General features: G+C 43.4%; 1 protein-coding gene across 1 annotated transcript in view; it reads left to right on the top strand.

The window, feature by feature from the left end:
* NFKB1 (nuclear factor kappa B subunit 1) overlaps positions 1-23,558 on the top strand; it is a 140,868-nt gene that overhangs the window by 80,241 nt on the left and 37,069 nt on the right. The window contains exons 6-8 of the mRNA XM_075860621.1: positions 12,963-13,111; positions 17,028-17,182; positions 23,229-23,387. Coding sequence (XP_075716736.1) covers positions 12,963-13,111; positions 17,028-17,182; positions 23,229-23,387 — 463 coding nt within the window. The remainder of the gene's footprint in view (positions 1-12,962; positions 13,112-17,027; positions 17,183-23,228; positions 23,388-23,558) is intronic.

The following is a 23,558-nucleotide window of genomic DNA, read 5'->3' as shown; positions in this document are numbered from 1 at the left end:
CAACTACCCTCGGCTGCAACTGTTCAGCATGCACATTGCAATACATTGAGCAACCAGGAGTACGGTCCCCAAGTCGCGGAGAAGCACACACACAGTTCTTAGTCTCAGTGCTTTTTGAAAGGGAGGTGCTGTTTCTTTATAGATAATTCTACTTCCTACTTAAAATGGTTTTCCCATAATCAATATTTATTACCTATCCCAACGGTCAGACCCCCACCGATCCCGAGAACAGAATTACCTGGCCTTCCCTGTGTGTCTCAAATGAATGGAGCATAACTGCGCATGCTCGGCCACCGCCCCATTCCCTTTCTGTGGGGCTCCAGGAGGTAGCTCCAGCAGCCCCATATGCCTTGCTTTATACACAGAAGTACTGTTATGCTGGAATGAGAAAGGACTCTCCCCAAATTGTTTCCACAATGTTGAAAAGCATACAATTGTGTAAAATGTGTAGCATTAACATTACCCTTCACTCCAAATAAGGAGCCTGGCCCAAATTCTGAAAAACAACCCCAGACCATCATCCCTCCTCGACCAAACTTTACAGCAGGTATTATGCATCTAAGTAGGTAGTGTTCTCCTGGCATCTGCCAAAGCCAGATTCGTCCATGAGACTGCCAGATAGTGAAATGTGATTCACCACTCCAGAGAAGACATTTGCACTGCTCCAATGATGGCGTGCTTTACACCACTCCAGCCGCTGCTCGACCATGGAAACCCATTTCATGAAGTTCCTGAGGCAGTTCTTGTGCTGATGTCACTTCCAGAGGGCGCTTGAAGCTCTGTAGTGAGTGATGACTCTTTCACTAGACAATAATAGCAATTACAGTAGACTAGGGCAGATCTAGCAGATCAGAAATTTGACATACTCTTTTGTGGCAAAGATGGTATCCTATGACATTTAAAGTAACTGATCTCTTCAGTACGATCCATACTACTACCAATGTTTGTCTATGGCTATTGAATGGCTGTGTGCAGCTTTCCGTCGGAGAGACCCATAAACGAAAAGCCAAACGGAAACTATCGCTTCCGTTTGCATTACCATTGATTTAAATGGTAATGCTTCCGTTGCAAATGGTTTCCGTTTGGTAAGGTTTCCGATTATTTGAGCGGAAACAATAGCGTAGTCGACTTCTCAATTTTTTTCCGCCAAAAAGCCCTGAAACCTTACGGAAAGGAAACAAACGGAAACCATTTGCAACGGAAGCATTACTATTGAAATCAATGGTAATGCAAACGGAAGCTATGGTTTCTGTTTGTATTTTCATTCATGGGTACCTCCAAGGGAGAGCTCCGACGAAACCCATGAATGGAAACCGAACGCTGATTTGAACAGGCCCTTACATTTCGACTGTTCAAGAAAGGGGAAGTCTTCGTTTCCCTAAATATAAAATCATACAAGAAATTGTATTTATATTTTACTGTTTTAGTCTGGTACACATTACAGCAGTTCATACTTGTGGCCCAGAAATTAAGAAATTTCAAATGTCAAAAAATGGACTGACTAGTAGCAGAAAATAGTCAGTCAGGCATGACGGACACCATGAACCCGTTATGTCAAAACCCTAAATAATCTGCTCAGGAAGGGAATTGAGTCTAAACCTATTAAAATAACTAAAAGGGCATAAAGCCCCCATTCACTAACAGGCTATAAAATTATTAACTTTCATTAATGCTTATTAAAAGTATTTTTTACAATAAAGTGAATATTAAATTATAAACTGCTCATGTCCTATTCCCATGATGACACCATAAATATGGCAAAACATGTTGGGGGACACTAGTAATGCATTCATGTTTTAATGCTCTGTGCTAGGATACTTCGCTTAATACAGGGGATATAGATTCGGACATTAACCCCCTCTCTTTATACTTAGGAAAGCACCGTAATATGCGCTACAAATATACACAACATTCATTAATAATACCGGGCACACAGTTTATTTTAATATTTAGTTTATTGCTTGATCCAATCACCAAATTTAAATAATTTTAATAAGAACTTATATAAGCGAATAATTTCAAAGGCCTGTTAGCGAAGGGCTGGGTCACTAGTGGGGATATCTGCCCTTTGAGTCATTTTCTTGGACATTCTAAATGAATGGGTACCATCAGGCGTTGTTGGTGTCTGTCGTGTGACGGATCTGTCACAGCTTGAATTCTGCTTTTCTGCTGCCATCACAGAAGAGAAAAACACAATTTACAACGGAGATGTGAACACAGCCTAAGAAAGCTGAACAAAAAGAAGAATTTCCATATCTCATTTAGCAGATATTTTATTTTACCACTAGAGTATTTGTATAAACCACATCCACTCTTGGAATCTACTGTTAAGTTTAAGGTGGTATGTAGAATGCAAAAATAAATACATTTGTATTTAGAATCTTCTTTTGACAAACTCCTTTTTTTATACTGAATTATCCCTTGATTTAGTCGGAAGGTTTGTGATCACCTTTAAGGGGGTTGTCTCATGAAGACATCTCTTCCAGATATCACTAGAGGGGTGCAGGAGGAATGAAGTAACTGCAGAATTAGACTACACACCAGTTTGTTGGTAGTCTGTAACCATGGAAACACATTAATCAAGATAGGAGATCTATACATAAAACAGTAGCATAGTTTGGAAGACTATATGCAAAGTTGCTTCATTTTTTTATTTGAGATGTGTTGGAGCAATACAAAAATAGTTACAAAGCTGCATATAGCTTTAAAGAATTTTTGGTACAGTAGAAAATAAATGGCTCCTTTATCTAATGCAACATTTTAGATTCTGAAGATGCAAATTATCTTGGCATTTGGACCTTGTGAATGATGATCTTTCTGAGGAATCTTTTATGTGCTTTACCCCGCACAGGATATTACCCAAAGAACACTATTTCTTAAGGTTTGTTCAGACGTAGCAGAATTGTTCTGGGCTTTTTATGTGAATTCTGCTCCAAGTATCTAAGAAAAAATTTGGTACAGTGACAGTGGATGTGGTTTTGTGAAACCCCTTTTATCCATAGCGAAAAAAATCTGCATGGATTTTCGAGCACGCTGCAGATTTTCACATTAGCAGCATGCTCTATACGTTGCAGATTGGTCATAGAATTTAACCTTTTTCAATTTGCTGCTAAATCCGTGGTGAAAAAATTCAACATACCTCACTCATCTGTCGATTGAACATTATCCTGGGAGCCTTGAGAATCTTCTTTTTTGCAAATGTGAGACAAGCTTCAATGTTACTCTTCAATAGCGGTGGTTTTCTTTATGTTCATGAATCGCTTTAGTTCATATTGGGGAGTCGTAAACTATGACCTTAGCTGAAGCTACAGAGACTTGCGGTCCTTTCGATGAACGTCTTGAATGTTTTGTGACTTCTGAGTTGCTCTTGTGCCCTTGAAGTAATTTTTAGGGGTCAACCACCCCTGGGAGGAATCAACACTATTTCAAGTTTTCTCCAACTGGAGAAAATCACTATCATTGTAGATCAAAGCCATAGAAATCACTTTGGAGCCCTCTCCAGGCGGATCTATTTAAAAAAAATAATTAATAATAATAATTCTCATCCCTACTTAAATTTTCTCTTTCCCTTTGTTGATAACTTTATTATCATGAATATAGAGAGGCTTAGATCCATCATGGTTCAAACTAGTCAAATCTGGCTGTGTTTCATCACCTTACACTATTTCAGTTTGTTTAGGATCGTCCAACAATTTAATGTATTCGGGGAACAGCCGGACTGCAGTGGAATTCCCCAGCAGCCGTTTTTTACATTTGTTTCTATACATTTTTAGGAAAGTTAGTTCAGACATTGCGGAAAATAACTGTGCGGAAATCAGGCTGCGGTGCAGAATTTTCCCTCCGCAGCATGCACATTATGTTGCGGAAAAGCAGCGGAATTTCACTACGGATTTCAGCCTTTGCAATGCACCAACATTTACAGCTGAAAAATTCTGCCACGTGCGAACGTGGCCTGAGAGATAAGACATAGAGGTGTCTGGCACTGACCTATCTCCCTCCTATTAAAATGGGGAAAAACTAGGTCTGAAAAATGGAACCCGAGTATTGAAGACTAGGCTGCATTACACTAAGGGTATGTTCACACGGCCTATTTACGGACGTAAATCGGGCGTTTTTGCCCCGAATTACGCCCGAAAATAGCGCCTCAATAGCGCTGACAAACATCTGCCCATTGAAAGCAATGGGCAGACGTTTGTCTGTTCACACGAGGCGTATATTTACGCGCCGCTGTCAAATGACGGCGCGTAAATAGACGCCCGCGTAGAAGAAGTGACCTGTCACTTCTTTGGCCGTAATTGGAGCCGCTATTCATTGACTCCAATGAATAGCAGCGCTAATTACGGCCGTAATGGACGCGGCGTTCAAGCGCCTGCACATGCCGGAACGGCTGAAATTACGGGGATGTTTTCAGGCTGAAACATCCCCGTAATTTCAGCCGTTACGGACCCCCGCCGTGTGAACATACCCTTAGGCCTAATTCACACGGCGTGTCCGTTTTGCGCACGCGTAAATGCTGCATTTTGCGCACGCAAAAGGTCCGTGTGGCATCAGCATATGGTGCGCGGCTGCGTGGTTTTCGCGCAGCCGCCATCATTATGACACTCTGTTTTTATGTTTACGAGGTGCTTTTCTGTTTTCATTCATTCTTTTTACTACTGTTGCGCGAATCACGCGCGGCACCCGGAAGTGCTTCCATGTGTCGAGCGGAATTTGCATGCACGCATTGACTGCAATGGGTGCATGCTGCGCGAAACACGGGAAAGTATAGAACATGTCGTGAGTTTTACGCAGTACACATACGCTTCGTGAAAATCACTGACAGTCTGAACGGCCCCATTCACTAACATAGGTCCGTGCGACGCGCCTGAAAATCACGTGCGTATCACGGACGTATAACACGTTCGTGTGAATAAGGCCTGAGGGTATGTTCACACACAGTGAGCAAAAACATCTGAAAATATGGAGCTGTTTTCAGGCGAAAACAGCTCCTGATTTTCAGAAGTTTTTTTAACAACTCGCGTTTTTCGCTGCGTTTTTTACGGACGTTTTTGGAGCTGTTTTTCTATGAAGTCAATGAAAAACGCCTCAAAAAAGTGTGTCCTGCACTTCTTTTGAAGAGCCTTCATTTTACGCGCCGTATTTTGACAGCGACGCGTAAAATAAAGGCTCGTGGGAACAGAACATCGTAATTCCCATTGAAATCAATGGGCAGATGTTTATTGGCGTATTGGAGCCGTTTTTTCAGGCGTAATTACGTCAGAAACCACGGCGTGTGAACATACCCTTAGGCCTCATGCACATGAACTTTGATCCTTTGAGGTCCATGTGACCGCAAAAACCTTTGCTGTGCATCCGTGTGTCATCAGGATTCACGCATCCGCAACAAAAAAAAAAATGATTTCACCAGGTTAGTGAAGTCACAAATCCGGACCGTAAAATAACTTTTCCTAATTTTTTGCGGGCCATAGAAATGAATGGGTCCGCAATTTATCCACAAAAATGCTGACAAATTGCAGACACAAAAGCATGAGGCCTAAAAGGTGTGCAGTTTGTAATTTTTAAAAGTTCCTTTTTTATGATAGATTGAAATATGAATCAGTGTAACTAATATAATCCCTCTCACACCAGAGCAGATTTCTGACTGTAGCAGTCATTTTTTGCACATTGGTTTTTTGCATGTTGATTTGGGAAATTCCATGGACCGGTTAGTGTACTTTCCATTACAGGGAAATAGAAGTGCATTGGCTGCCTTCCAGATGCTCAGATTTATGCAGAAGCTACAATATCCACATGTGCATGCTAAGAGGTTTGGGGTTATTTCTATGATTGCTTTATTTGTGTAGCCCATGTGACATTTATTATGTCTTTCTTGTAAACCATAGACTGTGCTGGAGACAGATTTGTTTGTTAATATTTAGGCGGGATTCACACGACCGGGTCGTTCCCGAGCCCGAGTGTCGGCCATTTTGCCCGGCCGGTTTGCATAAAGTTATGCATCCGTGCCGGGCCGGGCAGATCCGGACAGTGACATCAGCGGCAGCTCCTGAAGGGGAATCCCCATGTGTTCGGGGATTCCGCTTCAGGAGTTTCCCCTGATGTCACTGCCCAGATATGGACAGAGACATCAAGCGCTCTGTCCAGGAGCGGAATCCCCGAAAACACGGGGATTCCGCTCCTTCAAGGAGCTAAAGTGCGGCTAGCACATAGCAGATACCTCCCCGCTCTGCTATAGTGGCGTCGCTGCAGTAGTAGCAGCCGCAGCAGCTGCTGCTACTAGCGGCGCCATCGAAGGTGTCGCCGGGCCAGGGTGCTTTTAACAAGCAGGGGACGGGAGCCAGCGCAGCGCTCCCTCCACCTGCTGTACACCCCGGCCCTGCAACACAGTGTACAGCGATGCCATTCGTCAGAATGGCATCAACTCCTCCTCCTCACATGCACTCTGCGCTGTGAGGAGGAGGAGATAGAGCGCAAGCGCCGGGAAACCCGGCCATCACTCGGAACACATTCCGGTGATGGCCGTGTAATACCCGGCCCCATAGACTTCTATGGGAGCCGGGCGGCCGGGTGCCCGGGCAAAGATAGAGCATGTCCTATTTTTTGACGGCCGGATTTCCCGGCCGTCAAAAAATCGGTCGTGTGAATAGTCCCATTAGGGGTCTATCATTCCTAATGCAGCCGGGTGCCGGCCAATTTATGAACGGCCGGCACCCGGCCGGGAAACCCTGCCGTGTGAATGAGGCCTAAGAACCTTTTACACCTGCCGATATTTGGCCGTTTCAGGGACGCCGATCAATAAGACATTGTTGATCGGCGCTCGTTTGCTCCTGTCACACGGAGCTATGGATGGGGAGGAGCGGTCGTTACTCCGATCGCTCGTCCCTATACATTATTATCATGTCAGCAGTGTGTCTCCACAGGGAGATGTGCTGCCGATCACGATAATATTTAACTTTTTTAAAATGATACGATCAGCAGATGATTGAGCGTTTTACTTGTTCATCTGCTGATCGCTGCCCTATTTACACAAGGCAATTATCGGCAACGAGCGTTATATGAACGCGTGTCAGCCCGATAATCGGCCCAGTGTAAAACTCCCTTAACACACTCCCTACCCTCTTACTATACACTAACACTGACAGTCACATATTTAAACTGTCACAATGTTAGTGATCTTATGTTGGACGTGGTTTTTTTTATATTCGTATCATATACCATGGAAAATGGTTTGCCAACTAACACATGAGTCATTACTGTGCAGTATTATTATACATTATTATACAGATTAACTGTTTTGTGAACTTATTTTTATTAAAAGACAGTGGAATCAAAATTTCCATTTCCTTGCTTTTATCTGTGTCTGGGAAAGCTGGGTGGCATCTAACACAGCTGCAATTATAGCCCCCAATATGGTTTGTTAATCAGGTTTCTCAGTCTTCTCCATATTCCAGTTTCATCAGGAGTCTGGAGAGGAAATTATTCCACCTTTTTCACCAAAATAATTGGAGTGGGGCATATAACACTGGATAACAAGTTCACTATTAGGGTATGTTCACACGGCTTATTTACGGACGTAATTCGGGCATTTTACGCCTCGATTTACGTCCGAAAATGCGCCTCGATAGCGTTGGCAAACATCTGCCCATTCATTAGAATGGGTCTTACAATGTTCTGTGCACACGGTCATTTTTTTTACGCCCCGCTGTCAAAAGGCGGGGCGTAAAAAAGATGCCCGCGTCAAAGAAGTGCCTGTCACTTCTTCAGACGTAAATGGAGCCGTTTTCCATGGACTCCATAGAAAAACAGCTCCATTTAACGTCCGTAAAGGACGCAGCAAAAAGCGCCTCAACATGCCATTACGGCTGAAATTACAGAGCTGTTTTCTCCTGAAAACAGCCCCGTAATTTCAGCCGTTACGGACACTGCCATGTGAACATACCCTTAGGGTATGTTCACACTAGGTCATTACGTCTGTAATTGACGGACAAATTTCGGCCGCAAGTCCCGGACCGAACACAGTGCAGGGAGCCGGGCTCCTAGCATCATACTTATGTACAATGCTAGGAGTCCCTGCCTCGCTGCCGGACAACTGTCCCGTACTGTAATCATGTTTTCAGTACGAGACAGTTGTCCGGCAGCGAGACAGGGACTCCTAGCGGCGTACATAACTATGATGCTAGGAGCCCGGCTCCCTGCACTGTGTTCGGTCCGGTACTTGCGGCCGAAATACGTCCGTCAATTACGGACATAATGACCTCGTGTGAACATACCCTTAAGGAGTCTGGATAGCAACCAATGTGCTGTAAAGGTGGACAAATGTCTTCCTCCTGGACGGAAAATCTGCCTAGATATCTAATGAGAATCTCCATGCTCCTTTATACATCCGGAACAAGGCAGATTTGCTGTTAGGTTCTATGACAGCAAGGTGACAATCTCTAATGGATCTGAAATGGCAGCAATATTGGTTGTCATTGAGCTTCCCAGAAATAGGTGAATAGCATTTCTAACAACTTAACCAGTTCAGGACCGGGATATTTTGATCTTTCCGGACCAGACACCGTTTAGCCATTTTTAGCACGCGTTAGTTAAGCAGCTATAATTTTTTTACTTGTTGGGCTTAGCGACGTGATTCTTGCGATGTTTTTTTCCGTAGACAATGCATGTTTCTTTTTTTATACACATCCTTTTTGCTATTTTAGAATTTTTAGGCTTAAAGTTAAAATAAGGATTTTTACTTTTTAGCTATTTTTTTTCTGGTAACAACATAGTTTTACCCTAAAATATACCTTTTATTTGTGATCGTCATTGTCTACTGTCAATTTTAATATATTACATGTCTATTTTAGGGTAATTGACTCAGGGCTAGCGTTACGATAATTATTGGCAAGGGGAACTTTTTTTGGGGTGGGTATTTTGTGTATTTATTATAAAAAAAATTCACTTTTTTTTACTATGGTCTGCCCCTCAAAGGTCAGTAAAGACCTTTGGGGGACTTTATTTTTTTTTTAACTTCTTTTACACCATGTTTTTCCATTATAACGTCACAGCAGCCCCAGTTACAGGGGAAATCAGCCCTTTATAGTGACTATTGTCACTAATAAGACCCAGCAACAGCCTGCTACTAGCGGCATCCCGGCGATCATGTGACCTGTCACATGATCACTGGGACCAACGCTGCCTCTATTCATATACACAGCGTTCATTGAGCGCAGTGTAGAAGACATCAGAGAAGATAGAAGCAGCGAAATCTGCTTCCATCTTCTCCTCAAGGTCCCCGGCAGTCACTGACAGCCGGAGAACCGACATTCAGCTGCCCGATCGGTCGGCAGCAAGCTAAAACCGTGCCGTAAATAGTCTATGGCGCGGGTTTTAGGGACCACAACCGTCAGCCGTAAATACACAGCCAGCGGTCGGGAACTGGTTAAAGAGGAAATCTATTACAATTGGTCTTAGATATTTGCCAAAAGATAACATCAATGTAGTCCATGAGCTCCAACTACCACCAAATTTAACAATGTAGGAATGTCCATTTTTTTTAGCAATGAAAATATCTGATGCAACATTATAAGGGCCATTCAAATCAATAGCAGTTTCCTTAGATGTGTCAGAGGATTTCTGTACAGATCTGGTTCCTGCGATAACCAGGGATAAAAGCCATCCTCACGGCACAATTCACCTGTAGACCCAGTGTGGGTCGAGGACATAAGCTAGCCACAAGACTTGGGTGCCCTAAGCCAGTCCGGTGTTTGACTTCCTTAATAGCATCTTCCTGACGTCTAGCGAAGGTGGAACCAGAATACACAGATATAGATTGGAGGTGCGGTTGCTAGGGGATATGCGAACAGAAAGTCAATTCAAAAATTCACCAGTGAGGGTAGTAAGAAGAGTTGGGAATAAAGTAAGTAGACGTAGTGAGACTAGCTAAGGTCTGTACAGAGGTAAGGCAGAACCAGGATCCAGTACCATGGAGTCTTAGGGTATGTTCACACGGCCTATTTACGGACGTAATTCGGGCGTTTTTGCCCCGAATTACGTCTGAAAATAGCGCCTCAATAGCACTGACAAACATCTGCCCATTGAAAGATGTCTGTTCACACGAGGCGTATATTTACGCGCCGCTGTCAAATGACGGCGCGTAAATAGACGCCCGCGTCAAAGAAGTGACCTGTCACTTCTTTGGCCGTAATTGGAGCCGTTATTCGTTGACTTCAATGAATAGCAGCGCTAATTACGGCCGTAATGGACGCGGCGTTCAAGCGCCTGCACATGCCGCTACGGCTGAAATTACGGGGATGTTTTCAGGCTGAAACATCCCCGTAATTTCAGCCGTTACGGACGCCCTCGTGTGAACATACCCTTAGGATTATATTGTGAGCAATGTGAAGGGCAGCCAGGAAGGGAAAGACACATTGCTGGAGCCCAGACAGGGACGTTTATTATATTTTCACTGCTAAAAATCTCAGAGTGGTGCCAATAAGGCTTGTGCGCTCTATTATTTTGGAAATCAGCAGTTGTATAAGCTTGAAGAATCTAATGTGACCTACTGACATGTCTCTTCGGTATGTCAAAACATAAATTGTGGGTAGTTTTGCACTTTAATAAAAGAAGGCAGCTCAGGGACTTAGGCTGGGTTCACACGACCTATTTTCAGGCGTAAACGAGGCGTATTATGCCTCGATTTACGCCTGAAAATACGGCTCGAAATGGTCGGCAAACATCTGCCCATTCATTTGAATGGGTTTGCTGACGTACTGTGCCAACGACCTGTAATTTACGCGTCGTCGTTTGACAGCTGTCAAACGACGACGCGTAAAAATACAGCCTCTTCAAAAGAAGTGCAGGACACTTCTTGGGACGCTTTTGGAGCCATTTTTTCATAGACTCTATTGAAAACAGCTCCAAAAACGGCCGAAAAAACGGCGCGAAAACGGCGCGAAAAACGTGAGTTGCTCAAAAAACGTCTGAAAATCAGGTGCTGTTTTCCCTTGAAAACAGCTCCGTATTTTCAGACGTTTTTGGCTCAGAGTGTGAACATACCCTTATAGTTACTTGTGACTGTTATTTTGCATGTAAAATGCTGTTTAACCCCTTAATGACCGGGCCATTTTGCACGTTAATGACCAAGGATTATTTTTTGTTTTTTCACAGTCGCATTCCAAGAGTCGTAACTCTTTTTTTATTCCGTCGACATAGCCGTATAAGGGCTTGTTTTTTGCAAGACGAGTTGTATTTTGTAATTGTACCATTTGTAGATGCTTATAATATATCGATTAACTTTTATTAACTTTATTTTAGGAGAGAATTGAAAATAAGCAGCTATTCCAGCATTCATTTTCACGTTATAAGTTTACGCCGTTTACTACGCAGCGTAAATAACATGTTAACTTTATTCTGTGGGTCGGCACGATTACGGCAATACCAAATATGTAAAGGTTTTATATGTTTTTTCTACGTTTGCACAATAAAAACCCTTTTAGAAAAAAATTACTTGTTTTTGCATCGCCGCATTCCAAGAGCCGTAACGTTTTTATTTTTCCGTCAATGTGGCCGTACGTGAGCTTGATTTTTGCGGGACAATGTGTAGTTTTTATTAGTACTATTTTGGGGTACATGGGACTTATAGATTAACTTTTATTTAATTTTTTATGGGGGGAATGGGAGAAAAGAGAGAATTTTGCCGTTGTTTTTTGCGTTTTCTTTGGACGCCGTTCATCCGGCGGTTTAATTAATATGTTCATTTTATTGGTCAAGTTGTTACGATCGCGGGGATACCATATATGTGTATGTGTGATTTGTTTTGACCGTTTTACTAAATAAAACCACTTTTTGGGCCAAAAAAGTAGTTTTATTTGACTTTGACTGTAATTATTATTTATTTTTTTTCACAAACTTTATTTAACTGATTGACATTTTTTTTTTTAGTCCCACCAGGGGACTTCACTATGCGATGTGTCGATCGCATATATAATGCTTTGGTATACTTAGTATACCAAAGCATTATTGCCTGTCAGTGTAAAACTGACAGGCAACCTATTAGGCCATGCCTCTGGCATCGCCTAAGGGTATGTTCACACGGCCTATTTACGGACGTAAATCGGGCGTTTTTGCCCCGAATTACGCCCGAAAATAGCGCCTCAATAGCGCTGACAAACATCTGCCCATTGAAAGCAATGGGCAGACGTTCGTCTGTTCACACGAGGCGTATATTTACGCGCCGCTGTCAAATGACGGCGCGTAAATAGACGCCCGCGTAGAAGAAGTGACCTGTCACTTCTTTGGCCGTAATTGGAGCCGCTATTCATTGACTCCAATGAATAGCAGCGCTAATTACGGCCGTAATTGACGCGGCGTTCAAGCGCCTGCACATGGCGGTACGGCTGAAATTACGGGGATGTTTTCAGGCTGAAACATCCCCGTAATTTCAGCCGTTACGGACCCCCGCCGTGTGAACATACCCTAACAGGCAGTTGCGGAAGACTGACCTGGGGGTCTTTGTTAGACCCCCGGCTGTCATTAAAAAACCCGACGGCGACCCGCGATTTGTTTGCGGGGGCGCCGATCGGGTGACAGAGGGAGCTCCCCCCTCTGTCAAACACATTAAATGCCGCTGTCACTATTGACAGCGGCATTTAATGGGTTAAACTGCCGGAATCGGCGCGCGCTTCGATTCCGGCAGTTGCAGCAGGAGCCAGGCTGTGTATAACAGCCGTGCTCCTGCCGCTGATCGCATGGGTAAGCTGTCAGTACCCACGCCATCACAGGACGGATATATCCGTCCTCCTGCGCGAACTAGCAGCTGCTGAGGACGGATATATCCGTCCTTCGGCGTTAAGGAGTTAACTGTTAAGAGCTTAATGCAATCAAAGATCTTTTTCTTGTTTTAGTGTTACAAAATAGACTGTGCCTACTTATTTTAATATTGTGGTCAATAAATTATGAAATTTCAAGCTTTGTATCTTTGACAGATAAACAGCTACGTTGGCCAAGCCAAAATAATTGTACAGCTGGTGACCAATGGCAAAGATGTCCGGCTACATGCCCACAGCTTAGTGGGGAAGCATTGTGAACATGGAATCTGCTCTATGAACGTGGGACCTAAAGACAATGTTGTGGGGTGAGTTGCTCTCTCTTACATCTTATTGTTACAGGTGATTTTGCGCATATATGTAAAGTACAAGAGGGCAGGAAATATCTAGAAAAACATGTTCTGTTTTTTTCAGATATTCCAAACCACAGCATGTTTCACATATTGTTGACATTTATTTGAGATTTTTTTTTTGCACTGAGATCGCACTTCCCACACTAGATGACTAGTAGTACTGATATCTACACACCCTTTCTGAAATATTAACCCATTAGTGACTGCCAATACGCCTTTTCACGGCGGCCACTAATGGGCTTTATTCTGATGCATACGCCTTTTTACGGCACAGGATCAGAATAAATAAACAGAGCTGTCGAATCTCCCTGCTCTCAGCTGCCAGAGGCAGCTGAGGGCTGGGGGCGTCCCTGCTCTAACGTGTGAGATCGATATTAGTATCGATCTCACCCGTTTAACCCCTCAGATGCGGCGCTCAATAGCGTGCATCGCATCTGAGTGGTTTTGGAGAGAGGGAGGGAGCTCCCTCTCATCCCACCGACACCCGGCGATAAGATCGCTGAGTGTCTGTGTCTCCAATGGCAGCCGGGGGCCTAATAAAGGCCCCCAGGCTGCCTGTAGTGAATGCCTGCTAGGTCATGTCCTAGCAGATGCCTGTCCGTTTTAAACGGACAGGCAGTAATACACTGCAATACTAGTGGGACTAGTAAGAAAGTAAAAAAAAAGTTTAATAAAGTTAATTAAAAAAAAATGAAAAACCCACCTTTTCCCCTTACAAAATGCTTTACTATTAAAAAACCAAAATAAAGTAAAAAAGTTACGTATATTTGGTATCGCCTCGTCCATAACAACCCGCACGATGAACTCCGTAAAAAAATTACATAAAAAACTATGGAAAAATTGCTGTTTTCTGTGAATCCTGACTTTAAAAAAAATGTGATAAAAAGTGATCAAAAAGTCGCATCTACTCCAAAATGGTACCAATAAAAACTACAAGTCTTCCTGCAAAAAAAAAGCCCTCATACGACCGCATCGGCGGAACAATAAAAACGTTACGGCTCTTCAAATATGGAGACACAAAAACAAATAATTTTGAAACAAATGCGTTTTTACTGTGTAAAAGTAGTAAAACATACAAAATCTATACAAATTTGGTATCGTGGCAATCGTAACAACCCGCTGAATAAAGTTATTGTGTTATTTATACCACACGGTAAACGGCGTAGATTTAGGACGCGAAAAAGAGTGGCGAAATTTCAGGTTTTTTTCTATTACCCCAAAAAAAAGTTAATAAAAGTTAATCAATAAATAATATGTACCTCAAAATGGTGCTATTAAAAAATACAACTTGTCCCGCAAAAAACAAGATCTTATACAGCTATGTCGACGTAAAAATAAAAAGGTTATAGCTCTTGTAATGCGACGATGGAAAAATGTAAGAAATACCTTGGTCATTAAGGTCTAAAATAGGCTGGTTATTAAGGGGTTAAGGCCTGTTTACGTGTAACAATTTTTCAAAACACAGACGAACAATCGATACCGGTATCTGATGGACACTTCTATCAGCATAGTCGTCATACATATGCAGCCATTAAAAAGCACTCGTTCAATCGGAGTGGCATATAAATGTAAATGTCAAAAAAGCGCTATTTACATTTACCAAAACTGCCGATAATGACGATGATTTTTATGTATGCACAAGCAAGTGGAATCAATGGTAAACTATAGTTTTATCATTAATCATTTATCTTTCTAGGCATTTAGATTAGGTGGTAATCTCCTGGAATCGTACAAACCATAACAAATATTGCTACATGTACCCTGTAAAATTAGGACAACAATACTAATGAACGCAGACTGTAGCAGCTCAGTGTTGACCCACAGGCATATTGTCGGATCTATGTATGTAAACATTGGTGAAAATGTATGGTAAAGAGTGTACTAAGTAATACATTGCCAGTGATAATTAAAGGAGGTTATAGAAAGTTTATAACCCCGGGCCAATTTACAACGGTTCAACGACGTCTATTTAATATTAGAAGCTGTCAATAAAATGTCAAGGTCTGTGGCAGATTCAAAGTCCAGTGGCTTAAACGATCAGAAAGGAGGGTGCAAATAGCAAGAAAAACTGTCCAAGTTTGGTACACAAATAGTGGCAATAGGTGAGAGGAACTAGGCTATAAGCAGGAAGCTTAAAGAGGCTCTGTCACCACATTATAAGTGGCCTATATTGTAGATAATGGGATCGGCGCTGTAATGTAGATTATAGCAGTGTTTTTTATTTAGAAAAACGACAATTTTTGACGGAGTTATTACCTATATTCGCTTTATGCTAATGAGTTTCTTAATGGACAACTGGGCGTGTTTTACTATATGACCAAGTGGGCGTTGTGGAGAGAAGTGTATGACACTGACCAATCAGTGACCAATCAGCGTCATACACTTCTCCCCATTCATTTATACAGCACATAGCGATATAGTTATAGCGCTATGTGCAGCCACATAAACACACTGTAACGTTACTGCAGTGTCCTGACAATGAATAGACATTACCTCCAGCCAGGTCCTCATGTGTATTCATTCTCCTGACCACTTCTGTAGCGTCTGTGTGAGACTACAGCACAGCACATCGAGATCTCGCTGTAAATGACAGCTTACAGCGTAATCTCGCGAGACTACGCCTGCTATGCTGTAAATCACCAGAGAAGTGGTCAGGATTCTGAATATACATCACGTCCTGGCTGGAGGTAATGTATATTCATTGTCAGGACACTGCAGTAACGTTATAGTGTGCTTATGTGGCTGCAAATGGCGATATAGCTATATCGCTATGTGCTGTATAAATGAATGGAGAGAAATGTATGACGCTGATTTGTCATACACTTCTCTCCACAACGCCCACTTGGCCATATAGTAAAACACACCCAGTTGTCCATTGAGAAACTCATTAGCATAAAGCTAATATAGGTAAAAAATGATAGGTTTTCTAAATAAAAAACACTGCTGTAATCTACATTACAGCGCCAATCACATCATGTACAAAATAGGCCACTTACAATGTGGTGACAGAGCCTCTTTAATGATCTGGCAAGGAGGTACTGCGAGGTCCAGGCTTAAATAGGAGCCACAATGGTAAGGCTAATTAGGCAATCGAGGTAATAGAATCTAGAGAAGCAGAAATCAAAAAGAACCTAGACCCTAGAGAAGCTAGACATTGGGGCAGAATTACTATTCAAAATGTGTATATGCTGTGCTCTACATTTATTAACAGTTTTAGACTCTTACTTAGACATGCTCAACAATGGGGGTGTGAATTAGCGGGAGATGGGTGTGGTCTATCAGAAAGGGGCGTGGTTTAAAATGTGATAAAATTTTGACGTAAACTAAGCCAACCAGGAGGTGTTACAAGAAAGAGAAAAGTAGCTAGATGCAGCAAATTTAGCAGGCAGCATGCGCCGCTTTGATAAATTGGGTGCAGTGCTTGACTATCTCTGGCAATCCCTTAAAGAATGAATGGAGTGGCAGTGCACATGCGTAACCGCCACTCCGCTCATTCAGGGAACTCGAGACCCTTGTCCTCTTGAACAGTGGGGGACCCCACGCGATGAAATACACTTATCGCCTAACCTGTAGATAGACGATAAGTTGTTGAGATGGGATAACCCCTGTAACATATTTCATGGTCTATGAACAGGTTATTTACCAGAAAGGAGAAGGTGGCAATTACTGTCACTTCTGTGCTGTTACTTAGCAATCTAGTGTAAAACTATGGTCAAATAAATAATAATAATATGTAAATTGTAATGTAGAACCTCATCTGTACATTTATAAGGCACCTGCTCTGCTCTATATGACAGGTGTGGATGTAGCAGTTGAAACAGTAGCAATGAATGTAATATTTTATTTGTTTCTATGTTTCATTTATTAATAGGTTCCCCAATTTAGGAATTCTTCATGTAACAAAGAAGAAAGTAATTGAGATACTGGAGACGCGCATGTTGGATGCTTTTAAGAAGGGCTATAACGCTGGTCTTTTGGTGCACTCTGAGTTAAGTTATCCATATTCAGTGGATAGGCCATTGACGGGTTAGTCACGTTTGATACATTTAGAAGCTTATATTTTTTTTAAAAATGCATGTTTAGTAAAATTGTGGTTTATTACCGTGATTACTGTGAAATTTGCCATTATTTTTGGATAATTGTGGCAATAAACTGTATTTGACCGCGCCTTACCAGTCATTGCCTGCTGAAGTGCTCCTGATACACTCACCATATAAAGTGGCAAGCAAAACATTTAGGCCTGATTTACACGAGCGTGTGCGTTTTGCGCGCGCAAAAAACGCTGCGTTTTGCGCGCGCAAAAGGCACTTGACAGCTCCGTGTGTCATCCGTGTATGATGCGCGGCTGCATGATTTTCGCGCAGCCGCCATCATAGAGATGAGGCTAGTCGACGCCCGTCACTGTCCAAGGTGCTGAAAGAGCTAACTGATCGGCAGTAACTCTTTCAGCACCCTCGACAGTGAATGCCGATCACAATATACACCAACCTGTGAATAAAAAAAGACGTTCAAACTTACCATGAACTGCCTGCTTCTTCCAGTCCGGTCTCCCGGCCGTTGCCTTGGTGACGCGTCCCTCTCTTGTCATCCGGCCCCACCTCCCAGGATGACGCGGCAGTCCATGAGACCGCTGCAGCCTGTGATTGGCTGCAGCCTGTGCTTGGCCTGTGATTGGCTGCAGCTGTCACTTGGACTGAATTGTCATCCCGGGAGGTCAGACTGGAGGAAGGAGCCGGGACTTATCGGTAAGTCCGAACTTCTGTTTTTTTTTACACGTATATGTATATTGTGATCGAAAGTCACTGTCCATGGTGCTGAAACAGTTTAAGTCTTTCAGCACCGTGGGCAGTAACTGTCTCCTGACGTCGCGTACCCGCACATTTTTTGCCGGGTTCGGTCAAAACGAGTTTGGCTGAACCCGGTGAAGTTCTGTGCGCTCATCTCTAATTTGACACTCCGTTTGGATGTTTGTAAACAGAAAAGCACGTGGTGCTTTTCTGTTTACATTCATCCTTTTGACAGCTCTTGCGCGAATCACGCAGTTCGCACGGAAGTGCTTCCGTGCGGCATGCGTGGTTTTCACGCACCCATTGACTTCAATGGGTGCGTGGATGCGCGAAAAACGCACGATTATAGAACATGTCGTGAGTTTTACGCAACGCACTCACGCTGCGCAAAATTCACGCATCGTCTAAACTGCCCCATAGAGTAATATAGGTGCGTACGACACGCGTGAAAAGCACGCGCATCGCACGCGCGTATATTACGCTCGTGTAAATGAGGCCTAAATCTGTTTTTCAAATCATTCTTGTTTTGTGACTTGATGCCCACTATGAATCAGTAAGGGAACTCCCTAGGATATCATGTGTAGTATTTCAGCTTTCCCTTCCTTGATATGTGTAATTTGTTTTTAGTCATGGGAAAAAGAAAGTATTTATCAGGGCCTAAACAACAATTGTGTGTTCCTCACTAACTTCTATAAGGGTAAGGCCTCACGGAGCGGCCCTGACACAGTCGCGTCACGGCCAACACCGCGCTGGCACTATGTTAGGCGCGGCTGTCAAATACTTTATTAAGGGGTATTCCGGTTACAACAAGTTACCCCCTATCCGTTGGGTATGGGGTAACTTCCTGATCGGTAGGTGTCTGACACCAAGTTTGAACCAAGCGTCAGGTCGCTCATGCGCACTGCCGCTGCATTCATTCTCTATGGGAGCGCCGGAGATAGGCGAGTGCAGTGTGCGGCTTTTTCTGGCGCTGCCATAGAGAATGTATGGAGCGGCAGTGCGCATGAGCGACCTGCCACTCTGTTCAAACTTAGTGTTCGGGCAAATTCGGGCTACCCATTCTCATAAACGGTGGGGGTCCGAGCTGTTGGACACCCAACGATCAGCAAGTTACCCCTTACCCTACGGATAGGGGGTAACTTGTTGTAACCTGCAAAATCGTGCGGCCATAAAGGGTGTATTGATTCATGGCCGTACGATTTTGCAGATAACGGGACGTTTTACCCACATTAACGTGCGGCCACTAATAGGCTATTTGACAGCCACGGCGAACATGGTGCCGGCCCGGTTGTAGGCCGCGTTGGGACCATGTCAGGGCCGCTCCGTGTGGCCATACCCTAAAGAAACACCTTCTGGTGTCAACAATAAAACACAAAACCAGAACAAGAAACAAGTCACGACCAGGTGTTTGAAAAAATACAAATAATCTTTATTAAAGTCAATTAGACACATGGAGACAACGTATAACACTTAGACATAATAAAATGCCATGGATCCTCGAACACAATATTTATTACAACAATAAAACACAACAGATTTCGACTATGTGACTCTTCGGGATAGCGGGACCGCCCCATGACCCCCTAATGAGTAATTAGCATATAGTGTGCGCCGTTTTAAAAGTGGATTTTAAAGAATTTGCTGCATCTGAAAACAACATACAAGGGAATGTTTGGAAATATTGTCAGGTCATGTATTACCGCATGGTGGCGGTTCAAGGGCTTAAAACTACCAGACAGGCTCCCATGAAATATACAATGAATTGAGAACAATTCTATCTGCCCTGCAATTTTGTTATTATAAATATATCCTATATAATTACAGATCCAGAACCAAGCTCTGACATATATAGAGTACCACAACCAACCTCAGTACATAAATACAGCACCAGAACCAAGCTCATACATATATACAGCACCAGAACAAAGATCAGTGCATATATACAGTGCCAGAACCAAACTCATTACATATATACAGCACCAAAACCAATCTCATATGTATATACAGCACCAGAACAAAGCTCAGTACTTACATACAATATCAGAACCAAGATCAGTACATATATACAACACCAGAACAAATACAGCTCAATTTAGTGCAACCCTTGCCGTATAGGTTTGTACGGCGTAAAACTACAGCTCCCAGCATGGCCCGAACAATGGTGAGGATATGCTGGGAGATGCTGTTTCACAAAAAAAAAATCAAACCACCCATCATCTCGCTGCAGATCATACAGCGACTACAGTACTGATTAGAGGCAGAATAAACATTTATATTAAGTGACTCACCAGTGACGTCTCAGATTCTAGTTCTTTTCTTCTCCCTCTAGTCCAGACCTCTATGATGGATTTCTTCCAGCCATGACCCATTTCTGCAGTTTTCCGCACAGATGTCTTCAGCTTCTCACTTTTAAAACATTTCTGCACCTATAAACGAAGTCAAAATTCTCAACACCTCTAAATATAATAAAGCTCCATACACTGCACCTAACTATAATAGCGCCATACACTGTGTCCCTGATTATAATAGTGCCATACACTGTCACACACACACACACCGTGCCCCCGTAGATAGTGCCCCCATAGCCCCCTGTAGATAGAGACCCCCATAGAGCCTCTGTAGATAGTGCCCTACATAGAAGCCCCTGTAGATAGTGTCCCACATATGGACTACAGAGCTGCAAGGCAATAGAGCTAACCACTGAGCCACCATGCTGCCCTACATATAGCTTCCCATATAGATAGTGCTCCACGTATAGCCCACCTCTGTAGATAGTCTCACATATAGCTCCCCCTTTATATAGGTGTCCCACATATAGCCCACCCCTGTAGACAGTGCCCTACATATTGCCACCCTGTAGCTAGTGACCCACCCCTGCATATAGTGTCCCACATATAGCCCACCCCTATAGAAAGTGCCCTAAAAAATAGCTCCCCTATAGATAGTGCTCTACATATAGCCCACCCCTGTATAGTGTCTCACATATAGCTCCCCCTGTATATAGTGCCCCACATATAGACCCCCCTGTATATAGTGGCCCACATATAGACCACCCCTGTATATAGCGGCCCACATATAGACCCCCCTGTATATAGTGACCCACATATAGACCCCCCTGTATATAGTGGCCCACATCCCCACATATAGACCCCCCCTGTAGATAGTGGCCCACATATAGACCACCCCTGTATATAGTGGCCCATATATAGACCCCCCTGTATATAGTGGCCCACATCCACACATATAGACCCCCCTGTATATAGTGGCCCACATCCCCACATATAGACCCCCCTGTATATAGTGGCCCACATATAGACCACCCCTGTATATAGTGGCCCACATATAGACCCCCCTGTATATAGTGGCCCACATCCCCACATATAGACCCCCCTGTATATAGTGGCCCACATCCCCACATATAGACCCCCCCTGTAGATAGTGCCCCACATCCCCACATATAGACCCCCCTGTATATAGTGGCCCACATATAGACAACACCCCCCGGTAGATAGAGCCCCCACTATAGATAATGCCAGTCAAAGTTTTATTAGAAAAAAACTACATACTCACATGATCCTGTTCCCGCACAGTCCGATGGCAATGCAGACCTGCTCTCTTCTGAGCAGGTCTGCTGGAGCTGAACGACGCGTCGTTCAATGACGCTGATTGGCGGGGCAGAATGACTTGCCCTGTCAATCAACGCCTTTCAAGCACGGAAGCGGCGCGATGACGTCATTGCGCCGCTAGCGTCATTGAAAGGCGCTGATTGGTGGGGCAAGTAATTTTGCCCCACCAATCAGCGTCATTGTAAGGCGCAGAATGGTCGGGAATTTAGCGCTAATGCATGTATTTGGCTGTCGCTAGCACCGGGGCCCCCTGCGGTGCTAGCGACGCCTACGGGCATGAGAGGGCCTGTGTCGCCTGGCCCATACTTGTTGGAGGGTCGGTGGCGTGGGCCCCGTAGTAGTGGCGCTACCGCTGTAGCAGCCATAATGGCTGCTAGCGGCGCCACCATGCATCTGGGGGGTGTGTTGGCTGGCGGCACGGACCCCCTCCAGCCGCAGGCCCTGTAGCAGCCGCTACGGCTGCTACCGCGGTAATTACGCCACTGTGTAAGCCATGAGCTCAGAGAAGCAATAGTTTATCATTCTGGGAAGGGTTATGAGGCCATCTCCAAACAATTTGAAATTCACCATTGTACAGTGAGAAGGATGATTTACATCTGTGACAAGTCCGCTGTGATATCTGCAACGTCTGAATTACCTGTCAAATATGCAAATGTTGGTGCAGATTCGTTGCGCAATTCCCCCGAATCTGCACCAACATTTGCAGCGGAAAAATTCTGCCACTTGTGAATGTGGCCTAAATGATTATGTTCATGACATCACAATTAGAGGAGACTGATCAAGTATGGCCTTCATAGAAGGATGGCTAGGAAAAAGCCTCTACTTTTCAAAAATAATATGGCAGCACAACTTTGGAAAATTGCATCTGAAAAAAACGCAGAAGTTCTGGAACAATACCCTTTGGACTGGTAAGGCCAGCACCAAACACAGTGAGGCACTGGTGAGGCCGGCGAAAACCAAACACAGTGTATCACAGTAAACATCTCATGATTTGGGCTTGTTTTGCAGCATATTTCTTACTGTGTGTTCACATCAGCATTAGGGTTCCGTTGATGGGTTCCATCAGACCTTTCCATCGGAGGAACCAATCAATGGAAAGGCAAACGCAAAACATAGCTCGTCTCTGCTATTGTTTCCGGCAAAAAAACTGAAACCTTTCGAAACGGAGCCAAACGGAAACTATTAGCAGCTGAAGCATTACCATTTAAATCAATGGTAAAACTAATGGAAAGCTATGGTTTCCGTTTGATTTTCCGTTGATGGGTTCCCCTGACGGAAATGTCTGACAGAACCCATCAATGGAAACTGTACGCTGATGTGAACAGCCCTAAGACAAATTTGAGGCCATCCGTCCAGGAGCTTAATCTGGCCCGAAAATAGATAAATGTATATATACATATGGAGAGAGATTGGTAACGATCACACAATTGTTTTTTAGGCCCTGATAAATAAAAACATAAAATTGAAGAAGGGTGTACTTTCTTTCTCCCATGACTGAAAACAAATTCACTACACACATCAAGGAAGGAAAAGCTGAAATACTACACATAGTATCGTAGGGAATTCCCTTACTGATTCATGTGGGGGATTTTTTTTTTGTCCATGACTATATGTTCATGATTATTTGTATTTATACATGTTGTGTGTTTTGTTTTATAGAACGGGAAAGAGATCTGATTCGACAAGCAGCATATCAACAGTCAAAAGACATTGATCTCAGCGTAGTACGACTGATGTTCACTGCTTTCTTACCAGATAGCAATGGGGGTTTCACTAGACGACTTGAACCTGTTATATCCGTTCCTATATTTGACAGTAGTAAGTAGTATTCTTGTGTATGTCATTATATGTGAGTCTCTGGTGTTTGGGGGGAAAAAAAACAAACTATAAAATAAATAAATATAACACATCGTCAACTAGAGGGTATTTCTCTCATTTATTTGGAATAGATAGTTGAAAATACAAAGTAACAAAGTATAGTCAATACAT

Source organism: Rhinoderma darwinii, chromosome 1 (genome assembly GCF_050947455.1).
Source record: "Rhinoderma darwinii isolate aRhiDar2 chromosome 1, aRhiDar2.hap1, whole genome shotgun sequence".
Taxonomy (NCBI): Eukaryota; Metazoa; Chordata; class Amphibia; order Anura; family Rhinodermatidae; genus Rhinoderma; species Rhinoderma darwinii.
This window is presented reverse-complemented; position numbering and strand designations above follow the sequence as displayed.